This window comes from Camelina sativa, chromosome 5 (genome assembly GCF_030686135.1).
Source record: "Camelina sativa cultivar CO46 ecotype springtype chromosome 5, ASM3068613v1".
NCBI classification, from domain to species: domain Eukaryota; kingdom Viridiplantae; phylum Streptophyta; class Magnoliopsida; order Brassicales; family Brassicaceae; genus Camelina; species Camelina sativa.
This window is the reverse complement of record NC_141884.1, coordinates 33,355,397-33,375,584: the sequence shown is the minus strand read 5'-3', so window position 1 is coordinate 33,375,584 and position 20,188 is coordinate 33,355,397. Positions and strand designations below refer to the sequence as shown.

General features: G+C 33.4%; 3 protein-coding genes and 2 pseudogenes across 4 annotated transcripts; 3 read left to right on the top strand and 2 right to left on the bottom strand.

The window, feature by feature from the left end:
• The first annotated feature begins 908 nt into the window (after positions 1 to 908).
• LOC104789583 (E3 ubiquitin-protein ligase SINA-like 2 pseudogene) lies at positions 909 to 2,597 on the top strand (annotated as a pseudogene).
• A 3,874-nt stretch (positions 2,598 to 6,471) lies between these two features.
• LOC104789582 (E3 ubiquitin-protein ligase SINA-like 2 pseudogene) lies at positions 6,472 to 8,766 on the top strand (annotated as a pseudogene). Its single transcript, XR_015598095.1, has 3 exons — positions 6,472 to 6,654; positions 6,909 to 7,172; positions 7,737 to 8,766. The product of XR_015598095.1 is annotated as an E3 ubiquitin-protein ligase SINA-like 2 pseudogene (transcript).
• Positions 8,767 to 10,128: 1,362 nt separating this feature from the next.
• LOC147944677 (uncharacterized) lies at positions 10,129 to 12,330 on the bottom strand. The gene is made up of 7 exons (XM_087451017.1): positions 12,019 to 12,330; positions 11,821 to 11,928; positions 11,521 to 11,769; positions 11,400 to 11,441; positions 11,019 to 11,318; positions 10,488 to 10,922; positions 10,129 to 10,401 (listed from the first exon to the last, which is right to left on the bottom strand). The coding sequence occupies exons 1-7, from the start codon at positions 12,040 to 12,042 to the stop codon at positions 10,129 to 10,131; spliced, it is 1,431 nt and encodes a 476-aa protein (XP_087307143.1). The 5' UTR covers positions 12,043 to 12,330.
• Positions 12,331 to 15,204: 2,874 nt separating this feature from the next.
• Positions 15,205 to 16,260, top strand: LOC109133042 (E3 ubiquitin-protein ligase SINA-like 2). The gene is made up of 2 exons (XM_019245573.1): positions 15,205 to 15,414; positions 15,577 to 16,260. The coding sequence occupies exons 1-2, from the start codon at positions 15,205 to 15,207 to the stop codon at positions 16,258 to 16,260; spliced, it is 894 nt and encodes a 297-aa protein (XP_019101118.1).
• A 481-nt stretch (positions 16,261 to 16,741) lies between these two features.
• LOC104787580 (putative WRKY transcription factor 64) lies at positions 16,742 to 18,000 on the bottom strand. Its single transcript, XM_010513188.2, has 3 exons — positions 17,708 to 18,000; positions 17,467 to 17,589; positions 16,742 to 17,313 (listed from the first exon to the last, which is right to left on the bottom strand). Exons 1-3 carry the CDS (start codon positions 17,950 to 17,952, stop codon positions 16,962 to 16,964), a joined length of 720 nt encoding a protein of 239 aa, XP_010511490.1. The 5' UTR covers positions 17,953 to 18,000; the 3' UTR covers positions 16,742 to 16,961.
• Between the last annotated feature and the right edge of the window lie 2,188 nt (positions 18,001 to 20,188).

Below are 20,188 nucleotides of genomic sequence, written 5' to 3'. Positions count from 1 at the left end.
GAAAGCATTACAGCCAAATATATATCTCTAAACGTTGTAGCTGAAGAATGTGAGTTACTCTATACTAACCAATTAGGTTTGATTGGTCGGTTATATAAAACTCGGTTTTGTACATATCTAAAAGTGAGAGAAAAAAACATCCACAAGCATAAGTGAAATTTCATATATGGTTAAAAGTAATGTTCATAGTAAATCATTTGTATACAAACTCCACTTGCTTATAGCATCGGAATATTGATTGTGATTTGTGAATCAGTAATCTATGGAAAGAGAAATCACGTATCAAAGTGAAGGGGAAACGAAACTCAATCCAGCCATCTACTCCGATCCCAATCTTCGACCTTCCTTCGACAAGTGGCATTTAGTACTTTCTCGATATAGTAAATAAACCAAGAGAGAAGCAGCCTCGTATGTATTTTGATTTATAATGATCAACAACAAAGACAATTTCTAATAGCGAATTAAGAAAGGATACCAATATATAGTACCATATGGTCAAAGACAAACATAAGTGAAATTTTATATATGGTTAAAAGTAATGTTCATAGTAAATCAAGCTCTAAAAAAGGCTAACTTTTGTGTGTGACAACATAAAATATAATAACATTGAAATGAATCTTTGGCTTTTTAATCAGCAGAAAGCAATAGCAAGAAGTGAAAACGATCAAATTGATTGAGAAAAGAAAGAATTTAGGATGAATTACAAATGTTAAATTTCAATTTAGGATTTCACCTCCCCGTGCGGCAACGCACGGGTCGCTTTCCTAGTGAAAGTAATAGCAAACGTCTCAGCGGGAAAAACAAAAAAGGGAAACACTAGGGTTTTACTCAATCTGTCTATATAATAGCAACAAAAGCGACCTATCCAGTTCCACACTTAACAACACCTTTCAAAGATTCCTACAGCCATGGTGAAAGGCACGAACTCTCAGCAAGCCCTCGCCCGAGAAGCATCGTGTAGCTGTCAAAAGAGGCAACCAGTTCCCTCCACTGTCCAAGATGAAGGCGATAATGGTGGAGGAGAAGTGGTAGCACGACGATCGGGGACGTTGTTCGAGCTTGATCTCCTCAATTGTCCTGTTTGTTGTCACGCGCTCACCGTTCCTATTTTTCAGGTTTTGTTTCTACTTGGCCGTTGCCTCCCTCTCAGGTTGATTCTGAGTTTTTTTGAAAAATGTTGTGAAAAACGTTGCATTAGGAAGATTTCATTTACTAGCACATCTGTGACACTAATATTAGCTTATATATATTTTTGTTCTAGCGTTAGTGACTTTAAAAACTGATTTCTCAAAATTAATAAATGACTATACCACATTGAGTTGATAAGTTTTACTTAAAAGAGTAGTTGCATTGCTTCGTTTTTATTACAGGTTGGGTATAATAATAATAATTATTATTTGTGTGGTTTTGAATCTCAGTGTGACAATGGACATATAGCTTGTTCTTCTTGCTGTAATAAACTGGGGAACAAATGCCCTAATTACAATTGTAAGTGGCTGTCTTTTCCAATTGGTAACTATCGATGCCGAATAATGGAGAGAGTTGTTGAGGCAGTCATTGTCCCATCTCCAAACGCTAAACATGGCTGCACCGATAAAGGAGAAGAAGAAGAAGAAGAAGGAGAGAATGGTGACGTAGACGGTGATGTGGTGATATGGGAGGCACAATCGGGAATGTTGTTCGATCTTCATCTTCTTGATTGTCCGGTTTGTTCTAACGCACTCACGAGTCCTATCTTTCAGGTCTTGTTTTTTTTTTTACTTCACCTCTCTTATGGCAAACAAAGAAACGTAATGAATAACTGTTCCTTCCCAGATAACATATGATAATTCTCGTTTCATTGACTTGTAATCCGAGTAACTAACTCTGTGTGCTTTGCTTCTCAGTGTGACAATGGACATATAGCTTGCTCTAGTTGCTGTACTGAACTGAGGTACAAATGCCATTCATGCATTTTTCCAATTGGTAACTACCCATGCAGAATAATGGAGAAAGTTGTCCAAGCAATCTTTGTCCCATGCCCAAACCTCAAACATGGCTGCACCGAGAGATTCTCTTATGGCAAAGATTTAATACATGAGAAGAAATGTGTTTTCGCTATGTGCTACTGTCCCCAGCCGAACTGCAATTACAGAGGCGTATGCAAGGATCTCTACATTCATTACAATGCTAACCACCTGAACAAGAAGATATCAAATCAATTCGTTTGTGACCGTTCCACCGTCACATGGATGAAGATAAGTGATAAGATTTTAGTATTTCAGGAATCTGCAGATGGTCATGGTCCGTTGGTTGCAGTTCAATGTTTCAAGGAGCCAGAAGGATTGTATGTGACTGTGAACTGTATAGCACCTTCTGCTCCAGGAGTTGGGGAATTTTCCTATGATCTCTCGTACAGCACGCCGATGTCAGGCGACCAACACACTATGACGTTTAAATCACCAGAGATGAAGAGAATTCAAAAAGTGAGCTTCCAAACTCCTGAGAAGGACTTCATGTTGGTCCCTTACTATTTCCAGGATAAGAGAGTTTCATTGAAGATGAATATTTGCATCCACCGTTTAAAAAAGGATGAAAGAGGAATCTCAATAAGATGAAGACTAAGAAGAGTGGCCAACTCTAATGTACTTCTCATGTTTTTGTTAGCTACTTTTATCCACTATGCACTCTAAGCGCTACTCTTATGGCTCATCGTTTTTAAGTTAATGCTGTTTTTTTTTTTTTCTTTTTTTTTGTCAATTTTTTTTTTTTAATCTCGAATTCAGATTCCTCTGCAGAAATTATGGACATTTCTTATAATTACTCGGTAGATTACGGGTTTGTCTTCTTTTGTTTCTAGTGATTGATTGGTAGAAATGTATTGCTTTTGCTCTTATATTAGGAACAGTTCTAATATTCCTCTTCTTTTGCAAAAGCAACTGTTCGTAATATTCCTCTGCAGGACGTATAGAAGCAAAATGTATTAGAACAGATAGTAAATCTTATATAATATGAGAAGGTTTTTCTCAACTTCTTCTAATAACATGACACCTGGCTTCTTATATATCTGACACATGTCCTCATTTTCAATTTAATTCAAAACTATGGGTTAAAGAAACTTAAATAGATCCATCTCAATTCCCTAGCCAACAAGATATAAATTCATTTCAATTTTAATTCAAAACTATGGAGCAAAGAAACCAAAGAAACAAAAAAAATAGGCCTGTTCCCTAGCCAACATGACTAATTAAAAAGTTAAATATATTTTCTATCTTTTCCATGCCTCTCTGCTTCTACGAATTTGGCATCATTTCGAAGCATCAACTACATAATCTGACAATGTATTAATGCTTTACTTATGGTTGGTTGTCCCTCATTTCTCACATCATCATCAATTCTATCACCTTCTTTATTCCTCTTTGATGACCTAATTGGTTAAAAATCACATTATTTATTATATATAAGTACTCAGATTTATCTTTCTCCACCAAATCTTTAATTAATTTTGGTTTTTTTAATTTAGTATTATTTCATAGCAAAAATCTCTATAGTTTACTTTTGTTAAAGAAAAATTAATCTATTAATCTATTTTGTTTTTACGATTCATAAAATTTTCACTTATTTTTTGATCGCAACTGGAACTTTATTACTTCACTATTTTTATCAGTTTCACATGTCAATATTTACTATATATTAAACTATAACAAAGTAGAGTTGTGAGAAATTGTCATTTGGCACTCCTGTATTTTTTTAACATGTGTCATTTTTTTCAATTTTAATGAAATAAAAAGACACATTATTGCTAATCTAAAACTAAATTGTCTACACACATTTTTTTAATTTGGGACATTTTATTTGTTCAGTTTCTTTAGACTTACATTTACTTCTCTCAATCAATTACCTTTATGACATTATGGGTGGACGTTTTCTTTTGTTCAAACTGTTCATGTTGAAATAATGCATATGACCAAATTAATTACAATTAATATGCTTTATAACTGTATTTATTGCCATGAATGTGATTACTCAGAATAATGTGTCAGTGAAATTCCTTTTTCCCATCATTTCCCATGGTATTTTTTAAAAATATTATTTCTTATGAAATTTTTTTAAAAAAACATGATGTCTTGCAGTATGATGATTAACAGATTAATTTCTCTAGGACTATTTGAAGAAATCGTTTATAAAGCCATGTCAATGTTTTTTTTTTGATATCATAGTCTTGTCAATATTTATTAGCCTCTTTCAAAGGATTATGTTTTATGATAGTCATGATTTAAAGTTTTTGCATTGTTTTGTAATGTGATTTTTAACTTTCTAACTATAGTTCGAAGTCTTAAGTGATGAAGATGAGCCTAATACTTGACTCCTAAAGCACAATCTCTTTGGCTTTGAACATTCAATCATAATATTATAGTTGTAAGTCCCTTAGATTTCTCCTCTTAAGTCCTCTGATATTCAACTACAATATATTTCTACGTTTATGTTTTGTAAATTTGCTTTGTTTTTCATTTTTAAAAGTTCTTTATCCCCATTACAAAAAAAAATATTTTACTTTGCATGTTGATAAAAAGATTGAGCCTAATTTTACCGTGTAATACATATAGAAATAGTCAAAAGATCACATATTTCTTTATGCCTCTTTGGAATCACTTCCCAAACTTTACAACATCCTTTCGCATTACACGGAAAAACATTACAGAGACCTATTGTAAAATATTTAATATATATACACATATTGTAACCTTAATACTTTCATCATAGACATATGTCAATCATTAGAAGTGGTATAAATTATAGTAGATTAACCTGTACAAAAGCAAAACTACTTTTATATCGCATTGGTATTGTTTGAGTTGCCAATCATACCTCATGTCTATTTTCCTGTAACCCTTACTCCATCCGTCATTATGCCAAAAAAAACTTACACTATTTCCAATGGTTATCTATATTTTATATTTTACATTTAGGGTATAATTTTGAAGAGATATGGTTTAGTATTTAAATATATAAGATTAAAAGCATGATGCTATTTTAGTATTTTTAGAATTTAGAAATGATTTGCTAAATTTAAAACCAAAACTTATTTTTATGCAATATGTGAAAATTGTCCTTTTTTAACACACTTCATAACTATAAACTGATAAATGTATGTATTTAAATTCTTTTCAAGGCATATATAAATAATATCATAAACGATTCATATATAATTTAACAAAATTTTATTTTATATACAAAATATTTGATTTTATAATCCACCCATCGCGTGGGTAACTTTCTAGTATAAAATATGAAACAGATTCATAAAAGAAGTTGTCACTAACCCACATCTTTAAGAACAACCTGATGTGATTTGCCTCTTCTTCTTTACTCTCCGAATTCTTCTCTGTTGCAAAATTTTCCAATGCTTATCTAGGATCTCGTTGTCTGAAGATTCTTATTCGTCATCGCCACCTTTGACGCTCTCATAAAGTTCAATAAAATGACTACCACCCTTTTTCGCAATCACCAACCTAGCTCATATTCTCTTTTATCATCTAATAAGATGCAAGCCTAAATGTTATTGATGTAACAAAAGGCTTTTGAGTTTTGATTCAACTTCGCTGTTACGGCCGGACTTCCAGAACCTCGGTAAGTGAAGTATGCAGGTACTTCTCCATCGGGTATGACCGCGACACTCAGCTAAGTTGAGGTAAATCTCTGGATTGTGAAAGGAGGAATTTATTCTCTGAGACACACGAACTACTTCACTTAGAGAACTTGGAAGCTCCAATAGACTTGAATAACGACTGAGATACAATGTCTTGAGATAAATTACAACATTCTTAATAGAGGATGGTAAACTTGAGCAATAACTTAGATCCACTTTCTGAAGATTGATGTCATTCCCACTTTATGCATTTGTAAAATTGTTATGACCAGACCATTCATCATTTAGAGTTTTTCATAGAAAAAGTTATTATTATTTTGTCATTTGTTTGTTTCTATTAATTTTAAAAAGGTGAAATACAAAGTTCAAATAAATAATCTAGCAAGAACCCTTCACAAAGCCGGACGGTAATGGAAGCAAATACAAAACATGGAAATCTTTTTTTTACCTCAAGAAAACTCCATTATATATATTAAGAGATTATTTGATAGAAATGTCACCACTATTAACTTATTAAGTGGATAATTTATTTGAACTAAAATAGAATTAATGGAATCTAATACAATTTTTTTTTAAAAATCCAAAATATTATAAAATAATATCGATATGATTTTGTAAATAAAAAGCCCTTTTCTAAAAGAATAAAATAAACGGTAAATAAACGATGATAAGAGTTACTGAGTTGGCTAAACTGTACTGTGTGTACGCCATAAATTCTGAAAGACTCAAACCCTGAAAACGTTCCGGCGGGAAAATAGAAAATGGGATTTAGGGTTTACTCCTTCTGTTTAAGCGATTTCGATCGAAAATCAGAACTTCAATAGCTCCAGATTCCGATAACCATGGCCGGAGAAGCGTCGAGCAGCCGTCCAAAGAGGCAACGAGTACCTTCCATTGCCCAATCCGTAATCCCAGATGGTGGTGAAGAAGATGCGGTGGAAGTGGAACGATCTGGGACGTTGTTCGATTTAGATCTTCTCGACTGTCCCATTTGTTGCGTCACACTCACGAGCCGTATCTTTCAGGTATCTTTCTTCACCACTCTACCCAGGAAGATGTTGTCAGAGGGGACTTAATTAAATTTTGTTGATTACAGTGATTAGCTACAAAATTCTTGCCTTATAGTTGTTAATTGTGTTATATGAGTTTGTAATCGGAGTCTTGTGTGAGTTTTGTTGTCTCAGTGTGACAATGGACATGTAGCGTGCCCTTCTTGCTGTGAAAAAATGAAGAAAAAATGCTCTGCTTGCACTTTGCCCATTGGTAAGTATCGATGTAGAAGAATGATGAGAGAGTTGTTGAAGCAGTCATTGTCTCAAACGTCAAACATGGTTACACCGCGGTGGTTAAGAAGAAGATCAAATCCCTCGCTGGAGAAGCGTCGAGCAGCGGCCCAAACTGGCAACGAGTTCCCTTAATTTTTGAAGAAGAATGTGAGACTGGTGGTGCAGGAGATTTGGTGGTACGGCCTGGGAAGTTATTCGAGCTCGATCTTCTCGATTGTCCTGTTTGCTGTGATGCACTAACTGATCATATCTTTCAGGTGTTTGTTACTACTTCTTCCTGGTTGGTTTATAGTTTAGGATGACAGTGATTAGGTTGAAATCTATGCCTTACAAATGTTGATATCATTAGAGTAATTCCAGTAATTGGATGATTTCAGAATTCTCAAAAACTGTGTGGTTCAATGATTTTGGGGTAAAACGTTGGATTAGGAAGATGATAATTAAAGGAAATGAAGTCTGTAGTAGTGGTCATGTATGTATGAGAGTAACCCCAGTTTTTGTTGATGAAAGAAACATATGAGAATCGTTTAGGATAACTGTGATTTGCTAGATGTTAATTTCCCTTACTGGTTGTTACTGAAACAATGATTTATTTCATAACAATGGTTCAATGTTGATTTCTTAACAATGATTCGTAAAGAAGATTATTTCAAAGCAAACGAGTCTTGTGAATATTTTTGCTTGACGAAACTTAATGGATGATTGTCCTTCCCAGATAACATTTGTATGAGTTACTAGTTTTACATTTGTATTTAGTTCTAGTTTCATTGACTTGTAAATTATAATCCTAGTAACTAACTCTGTGTGGTTATTATTTTCAGTGTGACAATGGACACATAGCTTGTTCTTCTTGCTGCACAAAACTGAGGCACATATGCCCTTCATGCACTTTGCCCATTGGTATCAATCGATGCAGAATAATGGAGAAAGTTGTTAAAGCAATCATTTTCCCTTGCCCAAACGCCAAACATGGTTGTACCGAGACGATCTCTTATGGCAAAGAATTAGCCCACAAGAAGAAATGCAGCTTCGTTCTGTGCTACTGTCCTGCACTGAACTGCAACTACTCCGGCGTGTACAAGAATCTCTACAGTCATTACGCTGCTAACCACAAGGACACTGACAAACGTGTCAGGTATGGCTATTCCCATCATGTATACCTGGACATTGAGACGAAGATTTCGGTCCTTCAGGAATATGCGGATGGTCCATTAGTTGTGGTTCAGTGTTTCAAGGAACCACAGGGAATGTATTTTACTGTGAACTGTATAGCACCTCCTTCTCCAAGAGTTGGAAAGTTTTCCTATGATATATCCTACTCGACGGCAGGTAACACTGAAATTTACATCTTCGAAGATGAATAAATTACAGGAAGTGAGCTTCCAAACTCCGAAGAAGGACTTTATGTTAGTTCCTGACTATCTCTTCGATCCGAGGTTTTTGGTGAAGCATATGCGTATTTGCATCCGCAGCCTAGAAGAAGAAGAAGATGAAGAAGATGAAGAAGATGAAGAAGAAGATGATGATGATGATGAAGGTGCAGAAGAAGAAGAAGATTATGATGATGAAGATGAGGACTAAGAGGAGGGGTATCTGTCTTTGGTCGTTTTGTGCATATAACCTTTTAATGCATTGCTGTTTTTGTTTTTTTTTTTGTTGTTGATTTCTACGCACTCTAAAAGGATAGTCTTATGGTCCATCATCTTACTTAATGCTTATTTCCCTCTATCCATCATTATACTCATGTAGTCATGTGTCTGTTTGTTCTTTGACTCGTGACTATAATTTTCCCCTTCCAGCTCGCCACCTGCAATTTCAAAGCTGGTGTCAAGTTGCTTAAACCCTTAGAAACTCTTATAGGCTTATTTGCCTCAGTTATCTTATGTTCGATGCAGTGAGGCTGGTTGTTCCGGAATTAAGGTTATAGTGCTTCAGAAGGACTAGGTTTGATTCTTCTAACTTTCTCTGATGAAATTTATGTTTGGTGAGATTGTTTCTGCTAAGTCTAAGAACTCGTTGATGTCAGAAATCCAAGAAGATGTTGGTATTTGTTCTGTTCAATTTGAGTTTGCCTAAGTTTATAGCCATTTTGCCTTGAGAATTCTCTAGTACATTCCTCTAGCATATTCAAGATCGAGTTATTCGCAAAAAAAAAAAAAAATAATAATTACTGAAAGCTTGTTCATATTGGAGGGAGGAATAAATGAAATGATCATATTGGCATAGATGACCAGTTCACACAATAAAAAAGACATAATGATTAAATGGTATACATATGACAACCTCTAATAAGTAGATTGAACAAAGTCCTTTGTTATCTCTATACCTCTCACATCGTCTTATTTCTTTGGATAAACGTAAAAAATACATCACTGGCAAAATTGGTCATTAGTATATCAATTGGCAAAATTGCGTTTATTTGTTTGGATAAACGCACACTACAAGAGATATGTACATTGTTAGCGCAGAAAAACTGCTATGGTAGGTATTTCACAGCGAAATCGCAAATGCTGTGACATCGGCAGCCATGGTAGGTGTCACCCATACAATAGCATTGTTTGCGTATGCTATGATTGGCAAAGATACTATAGCAATATTTTGATGCTATTATTTGTTATTATATAACACGTAGATTTTTGTTATCGTAGGTCCTTATACAATAGCAATTATCTTTTGCTTTGAAATATATTGATGCAGCATGACTTCAATGCTATAATATATTCTTATACAATAGCTTTTGAGAATTGTTATATATAATATACTTATAGCATTTTTATTAGTTGTAGTATAATGTTTGATAACAAATTATGAGAGCTATGATATATGAATTGAATTGTTTTTTTTGTCCAATTATATTTTTTTCCAGAAAGCTCTAAACCTGTTTAAATCTATAAACCAATTAAAAGAACAAGTAGAAATTTAAATCATTAAACATAAACCTGTCTCCAATTCAACATTCAGAACAGAAGTCAACAAAGTCATTCAACATAGGTTGTAAAGTCTGAATCCAAAATACATAACATTAGGCATATATATAAGTTGATTAATTAGCTTAGTCTTAACTAATTAAAACTAGCTAACTTGGACCAAAGTTTCTTCATTCCCTGCAACAAGCAACAATGTATTATATCAGTTATTTATATCACTAGCAGTCTGTCATATGTTAAACGAAAACACAAACATAACACATATTACTTACCCCGGTTTATAAACTCAAAAGATGACCAACTTATCCATCGGCCAAGCAATAGATGAACCGAGTGTATCTCTCATGTACTCGATTTCATCTGATGTCCTCCAGACTGCTGCATCATCTATATTTACTATATCAACCCATACTCTAGCTGCATTGTCCCCCAATCGAACAAAGTGGACTTTAAGATCTGGGTCGATTGAATGCGCTCGTCCTTCAGCAACAACCTGCTTCTTTCCACTAATATCCAGTAACTTGCACTTCTGATTTTCCTTGACAGCTCCATTTTTACGCTGCCATGTTAACAATATTAACCAGTTTACAACAGATAGAATAATAACTAGAATGCTTTCTAAAATGATGTATCAAGAATATTTACCGGAGATCTTCGAAGAGGGGCTTGTGTAGCAAGTTGCGTTTTTCTTATAGGAGATTTTGGATCTGTTGGTGAAGACTTATCAGTAGTATGTTTTGAACCTGTTCCTGAAGTTTTCTCACTACTTTCAGACATTTGGAGAGAAGATTTGTGACTTGATGCATCTGGTGAAGATTGAATGACAACTTTGCTGGCAGGCCATGCTACAAAAGATTTGACACAGTCCTCAAGGTATGCCACATCCACCGTAGGCCTCCATATAAATGTTTCAGGCTGAAGCACCTTATCAACAAATACTTTGACTGCAATTGGTCCGATAGGAATGCCGTTAACTAATGCTGTTGGTTCTTCCGTCTGCCATCGTCCTTCTGCAACAACTACATCATCTGCAGACAAATCCAATAGTATGCATTTATTCGGCGAATTTGTGCTTGGTCCCTGTCAAAGTCATTAACACAACAATCTGATTATGTTAACTAATCATTCTTCCAAATAATCATACAGCCATGATACTATAGAAATATTTAATTTTACCAGCGGCGTAATATCTTCAATTTCGATCTCCTTTTCTAAGTTAACACACTTAGAGGCAGGCCATGCAATCATCTGTCCAACAGCTTTATCGACTGTCAACATGTTCAGCGCAGGTCTCCAAAGGAACATTTTTGGTAAAATAGCAGTTTCAACCAAAACTTTAACATCTGATGGGCCTAAGCGACAACCATTCACTAACTCCTCCGGGTCAGAAGAAATAATGCGTCCCTCAGCAACATTTGCATCACCACCAGTCCAATCAATCAAAACACACTTAGGTTGTGTTTTTTTGTTCACACTCTATACAATTACCAATACAGTACATATCAGACAGTATATAGTAACAAATAAATAATCACGCATCTTATAAAAATTACTCACTTTAGCAGCTGAGTTTTCACCAACTTCAGTGTCTTGTCCTTGCTACAAATAAAAAAGCATAGTTAAATCTTGGATGCTAATTCATCATGTTAATTAATGCATAAATAGTTAAGTGTCTAACCTTGTTCTTGAGCAAGTCAATTATATTTTCTAACTCATTGACCTTTTGCTGGAGATTAACATGCTTATCTTGCAATTCAGCCATAGACCTATGATTCACTTGGAGACAAGCTAATTTGGTCTTAGACATGTTTCTTCCCATTGCCCTCATTCGACCAGGATTATCAGGTCCTAACAGTTGGACAAGTGCATCGTCTGTTTCATTGGTTGTAGTTGGTGTAGTACCACTAATAATCTCAGCTGTCTTTTTCTGCAAATTACAATTTGAAATGATCACACAACGCACAAATATATAACTCACAATCTTTTCAGCCGCATTTGTATTCACTGGGGTACCATCTTTCTTGGTACGAGACTTGACCCAGACCTTTAGCCTCGTCACCTCTGATGGGTTTGCAGATTCCTTTTTCTAAACAATAAAAAAGAATTATTAGAAAGAACAAGTATTTAAAAGTAGAATAACCATAATAAAAAGGGATATATTTTAAAGGATACTGACCATATCTTCTGTTAGCCTAACCATCCCTCTGCGACTACATGTGTGAGGAATCTGTTTGCGCCTTCTTTCCTTATAACTATCGCTTATAACCAAATAGATGAATAATTATTATGTAATCTATGATATAACAAAGAAACTCATTTATTTGTAGATGCATACCTTGAATTCTTTGCTAGTTTTATATTTGACAAATTTACGCCACTCGAAAGGAGATATATTCTTAGGTCGCAGATTCATCCTCTCTTGGTTAGTATTAGCTTCTCTTATCTTATTGACAATGCCTGATTTATATGCCCTCCATAAACATCCCATCTGCTTAAGCACTGCAACCTTTTGATACTCTTCATCTACTGCAAACCTTGCCTGCATTCATTATAGTGAAAAAAAAAGCAATTTAACCATAACAAACTCTATAATTTTGTATATTTTAAACAAAGCAATCTGAAAACACACCAAAAAAAAGACAACAAACTCGATTTGTTTACAGAATCAAAGAGAAGATGGTACTAACCTGTTGTGTGATAAGAGAAAGATAAGCTTCAAACTCCCATTGTTTTACTCGATAACACTTGCAAAACAATATAATATTACAGAATCAGTAAAGTTATAACAGATCTGCAGATTCTTCGAACATATGAAGGTAAAACAGATTCGATAACATATCCAACAAACTCGATTTTAAGAAAACTTTGCAAGAACAGACATGCAATAAGAGGAGATTCTCGACCAAATCATATAATAGCTTATACGCATGTGGCAAACCAAATCGGATTTTCAGAACAGATCCAACAAAGACACAAAAAATCTGTTCTTTGTGAAAAAACAATTTTCAGACGCAACAAGAATATATTCGGTGATAAAATCAGATTAAAGGAAGAAATTAACAGAGTAAGATAGAATTTTACCTTTGATTGGAGCTCAACGCTGACAGATTTTGGTGGATTTAGGGCGGCCGATAGTTCCGGTGATGTCGCGGCTGATTAGCTTCTAGGACGGAGGCGACGAAGGTGACAGAGGTGACGGCGGAACAAATTTTAGGGTTTGAAATTAACAATAACTTTTGAAATCGAGGAAATGAGAGTGAAGGCAAAAAGTTTATGTCATAGGGTTTATCGAGGAAGAGAGAAATGAGAGAGAGTCTTATTTTTGCCTAAGTATTTGGCGGAATTAGAGATTTTAGTTTCCCGCTTATTGAAATCCTATTATAGCGTTACTGAATAGCTATTATATGATAACATAAATTGTAAATTACCTTCAATAGCAGTTGAGCAAACCTTGCTATAACAATGTGCTATCAATGTTGAGTTTTTTTGTAGTGGCAAAAAGTACATCAATTAGTATATATTTTAAATTAATAATTTCGGAAATTTATGATATTAGAATTTTTGAGATACTGATGAATCTAAATATTATTAGCAAGCTGTCACGATTAGGCATGTCAATTAGGGCCAAAGTCCGCGGGCTGGCTTGGCCTGACCCTGAAAAACACCGGACTCGGACTTAAATATATATGTCCAGAAAAAATCAGGTCTTTTGGGCTCAGTCCGTTTGGGCTCAGTCCTCTTCATTCACCCCCTTATAAAATAAGAAAATAAAATTTATATATATTATTATAAAATTAAAAATTAAAAATTAAACCGCTCTTTAATAAACTCAAACCAACATATAATTTCGTTCTACTTGTAAAATCTAAACCCTAACCATCTTATTTGTTAACCCAAACCGACATATAATTTTGTTCTACTTGTAAAATCTAAACCCTAACTATCTCATTTGTGAATCCAATCCGACATATAATTTCGTTATAATTGTAAAATCTAAACTCTAACATCTCATTTGTGAACCCAAACCGACATATAATTTCGTTCTACTTGTAAAATCTAAACCCTAACAGTCTCATTTGTGAACCCAAACCGACATATAATTTCGTTCTAATTGTAAAATCTAAACCCTAACCACCTCATTTGTAAACCCAAACCGACATATAATTTCATTTTAATTATAAAATCTAAACCCTAACCACTTCATTTGTAAACCCAAACCGACATATAATTTTGTTCTAATTTTAAAAATCTAAACCAAGCCAATATTTAGCTTTCCTTAATTGAAAGTATACAGAATTTGTTTCCTTAATTTATTTTGCTTTTTAATTTAATTTTGATTTATTTTTTAAAATAAAATATTAGATGAAAGATTCTGATTGGCTGAGAGAAGAGGTGGTGAACAAAAAGCAAAACAAATATATTTGTACCTTTTTGTTAACATTTTTGTTTGATTGCAATATTTGATTAATAATTTATTGTAAATAAAGTTTTAAACTCTAATTCTAGTTTTCATATTTACTCAATAAACATATTTTATACTTAAAATTTTTTATTAATGATATTTTATATGAATTATATATTGGTTTATTTGGTTAAAGTATCAAAATTTTATTTAGTTTGAAACCTTTTCTATTAAATTAAGTTGGTTTTAGTGAATATAAATGAATTATTAAATTTTTGATTAATGTGTTTTATACTGCACCTTCAAACACTTCTTTTTAAGGCTTATAAGTTTGAATTTTTGATCGGTAAGATAAGCCCGAAAAAATCCGAAAAGCCCTAGCCTTGTTAGGGCTGGTCTCAGGCTTTGAAATATAGACTCGGAAATATTTCGGGCTGGACTGGGCCGAGCTCAAACATATGCGGGCTTTACGGGTTTCGGGCCGGGCCACGCCGAGCCAGCTCGATTGACACCCCTAATCACGATTTAGGTTTATAGAAAAATCTTTCATTATTTAAAATATATTTTTCTTAATAGTTATAGTTCCTAAAATTACTCCCAAAAATTTTGTTAATAGTTTAGGTAAATAAGATAACAATTCCTAATTTTTTGAAATACATTTAGAGCTATGATCAATGCAATTCGATAAAGGGAAAATGTTTGTTATACTTGGTAGATATTTTAAGAAACAATTTATTTGTTGTTATAAATAACATATTGTTGACTGTTTTTGATTTTGTACTGATGTGTAGTTGCTTAATATACGTGATCTGAATTTGAAATTCATTTTAGTTATTTATAATATTTTTACTTACAGTATAAAACCAAATCAAATAAGGTGACATATATATAATTTTGGTTTTCCCAACTCTTCTTCTTCTTACATAAGGAAGCGCATCACATCGGAATCAAAGGTCAAACATGGTGAACGATACAAACGCCGAGAAACACCTCGCCGTAGAAGCGTCGACCAGCCACCAAAAGAGACAACCAGTTCCCTCCAAAGTTCATGATGAAGGCGAGAATGGTGGAGGAGGAGATGTGGCAGCACGACGATCGGGGGCGTTGTTGGAGCTCAATCTCCTCGATTGTCCCGTTTGCAGTCATGCACTCACCGTTCCTATCTTTCAGGTCTTTTATTCTTTCTTTCACCACTTCTCCTCCTTGAACCCTAACTTTAGTTTGTGAATATATGCGACTTTTAGGATAACTCTGATATGTTTTAGTTTTAAGTTTTACTTAAAGAGTTTGCTAATAGTCATTAACTCATTGTTACGTTTCTTTTAATATCAGTGTGAAAATGGACATATAGCTTGTTCTTCTTGTTGTATGATTCTGAGGAATAAATGCCCTGATTGTAATTTGCACATTGGTAACTACCGATGCCGAATACTGGAGAGGATTATTAAAGCAATGATTGTTCCATGCCCAAACGCCATACACGGTTGCACCGAGAAGGTCTCTCATGGCCAGGAGTTAGCCCATGAGAAGGAATGCGTTTTCGCTCCGTGCTACTGTCCTGAACCAGACTGCAACTACACCGGGATGTACAAGGATCTCTACAGTCACTACTACGCTAACTACAAGAATGTATCAAAACGTTTTGTGTCTGGTTGTTCCCGTCATGCAGACCTGGACCTTGGGAAGAAGATTTTGGTCCTTCAGGAAAATAATGATGGTCCATTGGTTGTGATTCAGTGTCTCAATGGGCCACAAGGATTGTGTCTGACTGTGAACTGTATAGCACCTCCAACTCCAGGAGTTGGAGAGTTCTCCTTTCGTCTCTCCTACACGTTTGGAGATGTGACTATGTCCTTTGAAAAGGATAAGATGAATAAGATTCAAAAAGTGAGCTTCCAACCTCCTGAGAAGTGCTTTACAGTAGTTCCTTCTGATTTCATGAGTCATTTTGAGGTTTTTATTTGGATCGTTCGGCTACAAGAAGAATCAGAAGAAGAAGAAGAGGATCAAGACTAAAGAGAAGGAACTATAATATTATGTCCGCTGTAGGTCCTTTTGTTTTTCATCAGTGGCCAACTTTGATGATTTTATCTATTAACTCTAAATGCATGTTTTCATGACTTATTGTTTTATTAATGTTTGTTTTTTTCTCTAACCATCGATTATACTTATATTTCTTTTGTTCTTTATGCAGAGTAAATTGACAAAATATACTCTGTATAATGTGTTTGGCTGATGGTTCACTGGTTTATGTTGTTTTACGTAATCTTCCTTTGATGATCTCCACATTAGCATAGCTTAAGTTCTTCGTTACATTTCGCCGAATTAGATTGCATTAAAAAACGCATGATAGGAGTATTATCGCGTTCACTTTGCTAGTTTGAATATATTAAATAGATCATTTGTTATCTATCCCACTTTCACATATTTGTTGCTTCTGAGCCTTGCTCGTTTTGTGAATCTTTTACAATCAAGGGCAGTCACATTTGTATAGATATAATATAAAATCTTCTTTTAATTTCTTTTTGAATAACTTCCTCTTTTACACCACAAAAAGACACTGTAAAATAAAAGCAAAAAAAAGTATGAATCTGGATTACAAAACATGAACATGAAAATAAGTGAAGAAACAATAAGTCTCCACCATGATAACATAAAAAGCTTTATAGCTTTATTGTTTAATCCTGAAAGGGCTCTAATGAAAAGCAGCAATGTTGTCAAAAAAACACCGAGTCTTCATATGAAAATGAGGGAAACTCATTCGGTTCATAATCCACCAAAAAATCGTTAATATCACATTCTTGATTCATGGTATGGTCTGTGGCTTCGTCCTTAATGTTGAATGCTTCGTTATCAGTTGATGTGAATCGAGGCATAACCGATTCAGACACAACTTGGTCAAACTGAATCATTTCTGAACCGTACGTATCATCATAAACCGGGATAGCTTTACATGTATGTTGACCCATATATGTGGTTCTGTACACTGGAGGACAGTCTTGGATCATCTGCACCCGCTTTGTAGCATTGCAGTTATGCTCTTTTGCATAGCCACACCGATAGTAAGACCTGCAAATATCAGATCACACTTTAATTTGTCGCTACGTAGAAGAAAAACACATTTACTTGTATTTACATATCTTTAATAGAACAGTGAATTTTTTGTGTTTTTTTTTGGGTATGCCATTTGCTCTGTTTTCTAACAAACTTAAATTAACAAACCTTTGGTGCACCGATGTTTTGATGGTTTTTTGTCCATATTTCCTCCAGGTGAAACCGTCATCAGGGCGCGGAGTCGGGGACTCGTCTCTGTAATTCTTTATCACATGTATTCCGCAAATCCTTCTGCAATTTTTGTAACAGAAACTCATGAACTTTTCTTTTTTTGAACAAGGTTTTAGAGACTCATGAAATTTGTATATAACATATGCGAGGAGAGTTTAGGCTTTTATTTGAAACTTACTTCTTTGATGATCTTTGAAGGACAAGACCTGCCATGTTTTGAGAAGAAGACTCATGGTGTGGTGGAGGACTAGGAGAATCCACAAAAGATAGAGCAAGTGAGAAGGAATCAAGAATGGTGTTAATGAGTGGCTCTATCAAAACCGAAGTTATTTCGTGGTTGTCGAGAAGCGTCTTGAGGCTGTTAGCGCATCCTTGGCCATGAAGGAGTGCTGCCAAAGCCTTGTGATCGACGTTGGAAAACATTTTTGGTTTAAGGTTGAGAAATCTTGTTTGATTCTCATTATATATAGGAAAAAAAAAAGTTATTTTCGCCGACCTCTATTTTTTAATGTTTATAATGCGGAAAACTTTCAATCTTTGAAATGTCATTTTATAAACATTTATAAGGTTTTGAAAATCACCAAATAATGTCTTAAACTCACTCCCACATTTCTCCATTTTTTCCCTACATCCTTTCCCACTTAGGTCTCACAAGCCCGTCAACACACTTTCGGTATTGATAGTTTCTTTCGTTGAAAGGTAGTACTCATTCTAATAAAAATCCATTTTATTTTTCTTAAATTCCATAAGTGTTGTCTTATGTTCATTACTAGATTCTAACCCGCGGTACACCGCGAGACAATATTTTTACAACAAAAAAAATTTAAATTTTAAAAAATTGTATTTGTATGTTAATTTTATTTATTTGTTTAGTTTTTAAGATTGTATAATTGTATTTTAATTGTTAACTATAAAATTTGATAAGTTGTATACCGTAGACACGCGACAATAATTTAGTTTTATTTACACTAATGTTACATTTGTACCGTATTGAATTTCTTATGATTATAAAAATAGAAATTTTTACTGCTTTTAGATTAACCCGTGAAAATTTTTTTCTTACATTATTATATTTTTAATTTTTTAGTGTTTTTAAATTTAATCCGTAAGTTTAAATTTATTTAGATTTAACCCGTGAAATAATTATACCATATTATGCAGTATACTGCATATTAATTTATATTATAAATATTCTAATTTATTAGATTTAACCCGTAAATTAATTATTTTTGCATTTTTTATCAGCATATTAATAACCATTGAAGTTTTAGTTGTTCATATGAAGCAATATAATGTGAAAAATCTGAGAAATCAACCCCTAAGTACCTAAATTCAAGTAATGTAGATGACTAAATCTACATTTTACGATCAAAATATGTAAAACAAAAATTTCTATAGAAAGTCTATACAAACAAAATCTCTAAAGATAGTTTTGGTGATTTTATAGGATTAATACTTTAATGGGTAGAGCTGTTTTTGGAAAAATCGGAATGTATAGATATTGTTAAGATTTTATGGCAATAAATATAACAAATGTTGGTCGATTTAAGAAAGTTTAGTATTTGAGTATCTCTTCAATGTTATTTATGAAATTTTTTTAGGGGTTAATGTTGTAAATAAAAATTTAAATAAGCAAAATTTAAAGGGCATAACACAAAATGTACTTCAAAAATGAAAATATGGATTGCAGTTTTAATTGTTCATATGAAACAATATAATGTGAGAAATCTGAGGAATCAACCCCTAAGTACATCAAATCAAGTAATGTAGATGACTAAATCTACATTTTACAATCAAAATATGTAAAACAAAAATTTCTATAGAAAGTCTGTACAAACAAAATCTCGAAAGATAGTTTTGGTAATTTTATGGGATTAAAACTTTAATGGATAGAGTTGTTTTTGGAAAAATCGGAATGTATAGATATTGTTAAGATTTTATGGTAATAAATGTAAAAAATGTTGGTCGATTTAAGAAAGTTTAGTATTTGAGTTTCTCTGCAATATTATTTATGGAATTTTTTAGGGCTTAATGTTGTAAATAAAAATTTAAATAAGTAAAATTTAAAGGGCATAACACAAAATGTACTTCAAAAATGTTAATATAGATAATCACATTGTGGCAGACACGTTTCTTAATGTCCTGCGTCACGAAAAGATAAGAGAAAGAAAAAGACAGAGAGGACTCATTGTCCAATAAATAAGTTTACACTATACAAAATTAGAAACACCTACCTAGCTATTTTTTTTGTTATCTTTAATTATTTTCATCAGTTTATTTAACTAATATTATTGACATTTTATAATTTATTTATTAATATTTGTAAAATTTTATTATTGTTTAGTTATCTTATAGAAAATTAATTAGATTCAGTTGTTATTATTTGGATTATATGTTACAGAGTTTTTTTTTTGAAAAAGATGTATTCTTGTTTTCATTATATGTTACAGATATCTAGAAACAATATTTAAATTACGTCAAACTTAATAGTTCATGTAAATAGATTCATTGGTTACCATTTAAACTATTCTTAGTTAAAAATGTTATAATATCACAACAATGTTATTATTTTCATGATATGTTTCTAATAGAGCCATCATTTTTCATAGTTAAACTAATCATACATACACTCATTAAGATGAGCCAGCGCAACCTATTA

What these genes read in the sequence shown, in the direction of transcription:
- LOC147944677 (XM_087451017.1), bottom strand. Translation starts at nt 12,042, where the DNA reads ATGGTTAGGCTAACAGAAGATATG. An exon ending in TTAGGCTAACAGAAGATATG is followed by an intron (nt 11,929 to 12,018) that starts GTCAGTATCCTT and finishes TTTATTGTTTAG; the next exon opens with AAAAAGGAATCTGCAAACCC. An exon ending in CCCCTCTTCGAAGATCTCCG is followed by an intron (nt 10,402 to 10,487) that starts GTAAATATTCTT and finishes TTAACATGGCAG; the next exon opens with CGTAAAAATGGAGCTGTCAA.
- LOC109133042 (XM_019245573.1), top strand. Translation starts at nt 15,205, where the DNA reads ATGGTGAACGATACAAACGCCGAGAAACACCTCGCCGTAGAAGCGTCG. An exon ending in TCACCGTTCCTATCTTTCAG is followed by an intron (nt 15,415 to 15,576) that starts GTCTTTTATTCT and finishes TTTTAATATCAG; the next exon opens with TGTGAAAATGGACATATAGC.
- LOC104787580 (XM_010513188.2), bottom strand. Translation starts at nt 17,952, where the DNA reads ATGTTTTCCAACGTCGATCACAAGGCTTTGGCAGCACTCCTTCATGGC. An exon ending in CTTCAAAGATCATCAAAGAA is followed by an intron (nt 17,590 to 17,707) that starts GTAAGTTTCAAA and finishes CAAAAATTGCAG; the next exon opens with AAGGATTTGCGGAATACATG. An exon ending in AAAACATCGGTGCACCAAAG is followed by an intron (nt 17,314 to 17,466) that starts GTTTGTTAATTT and finishes TGATATTTGCAG; the next exon opens with GTCTTACTATCGGTGTGGCT.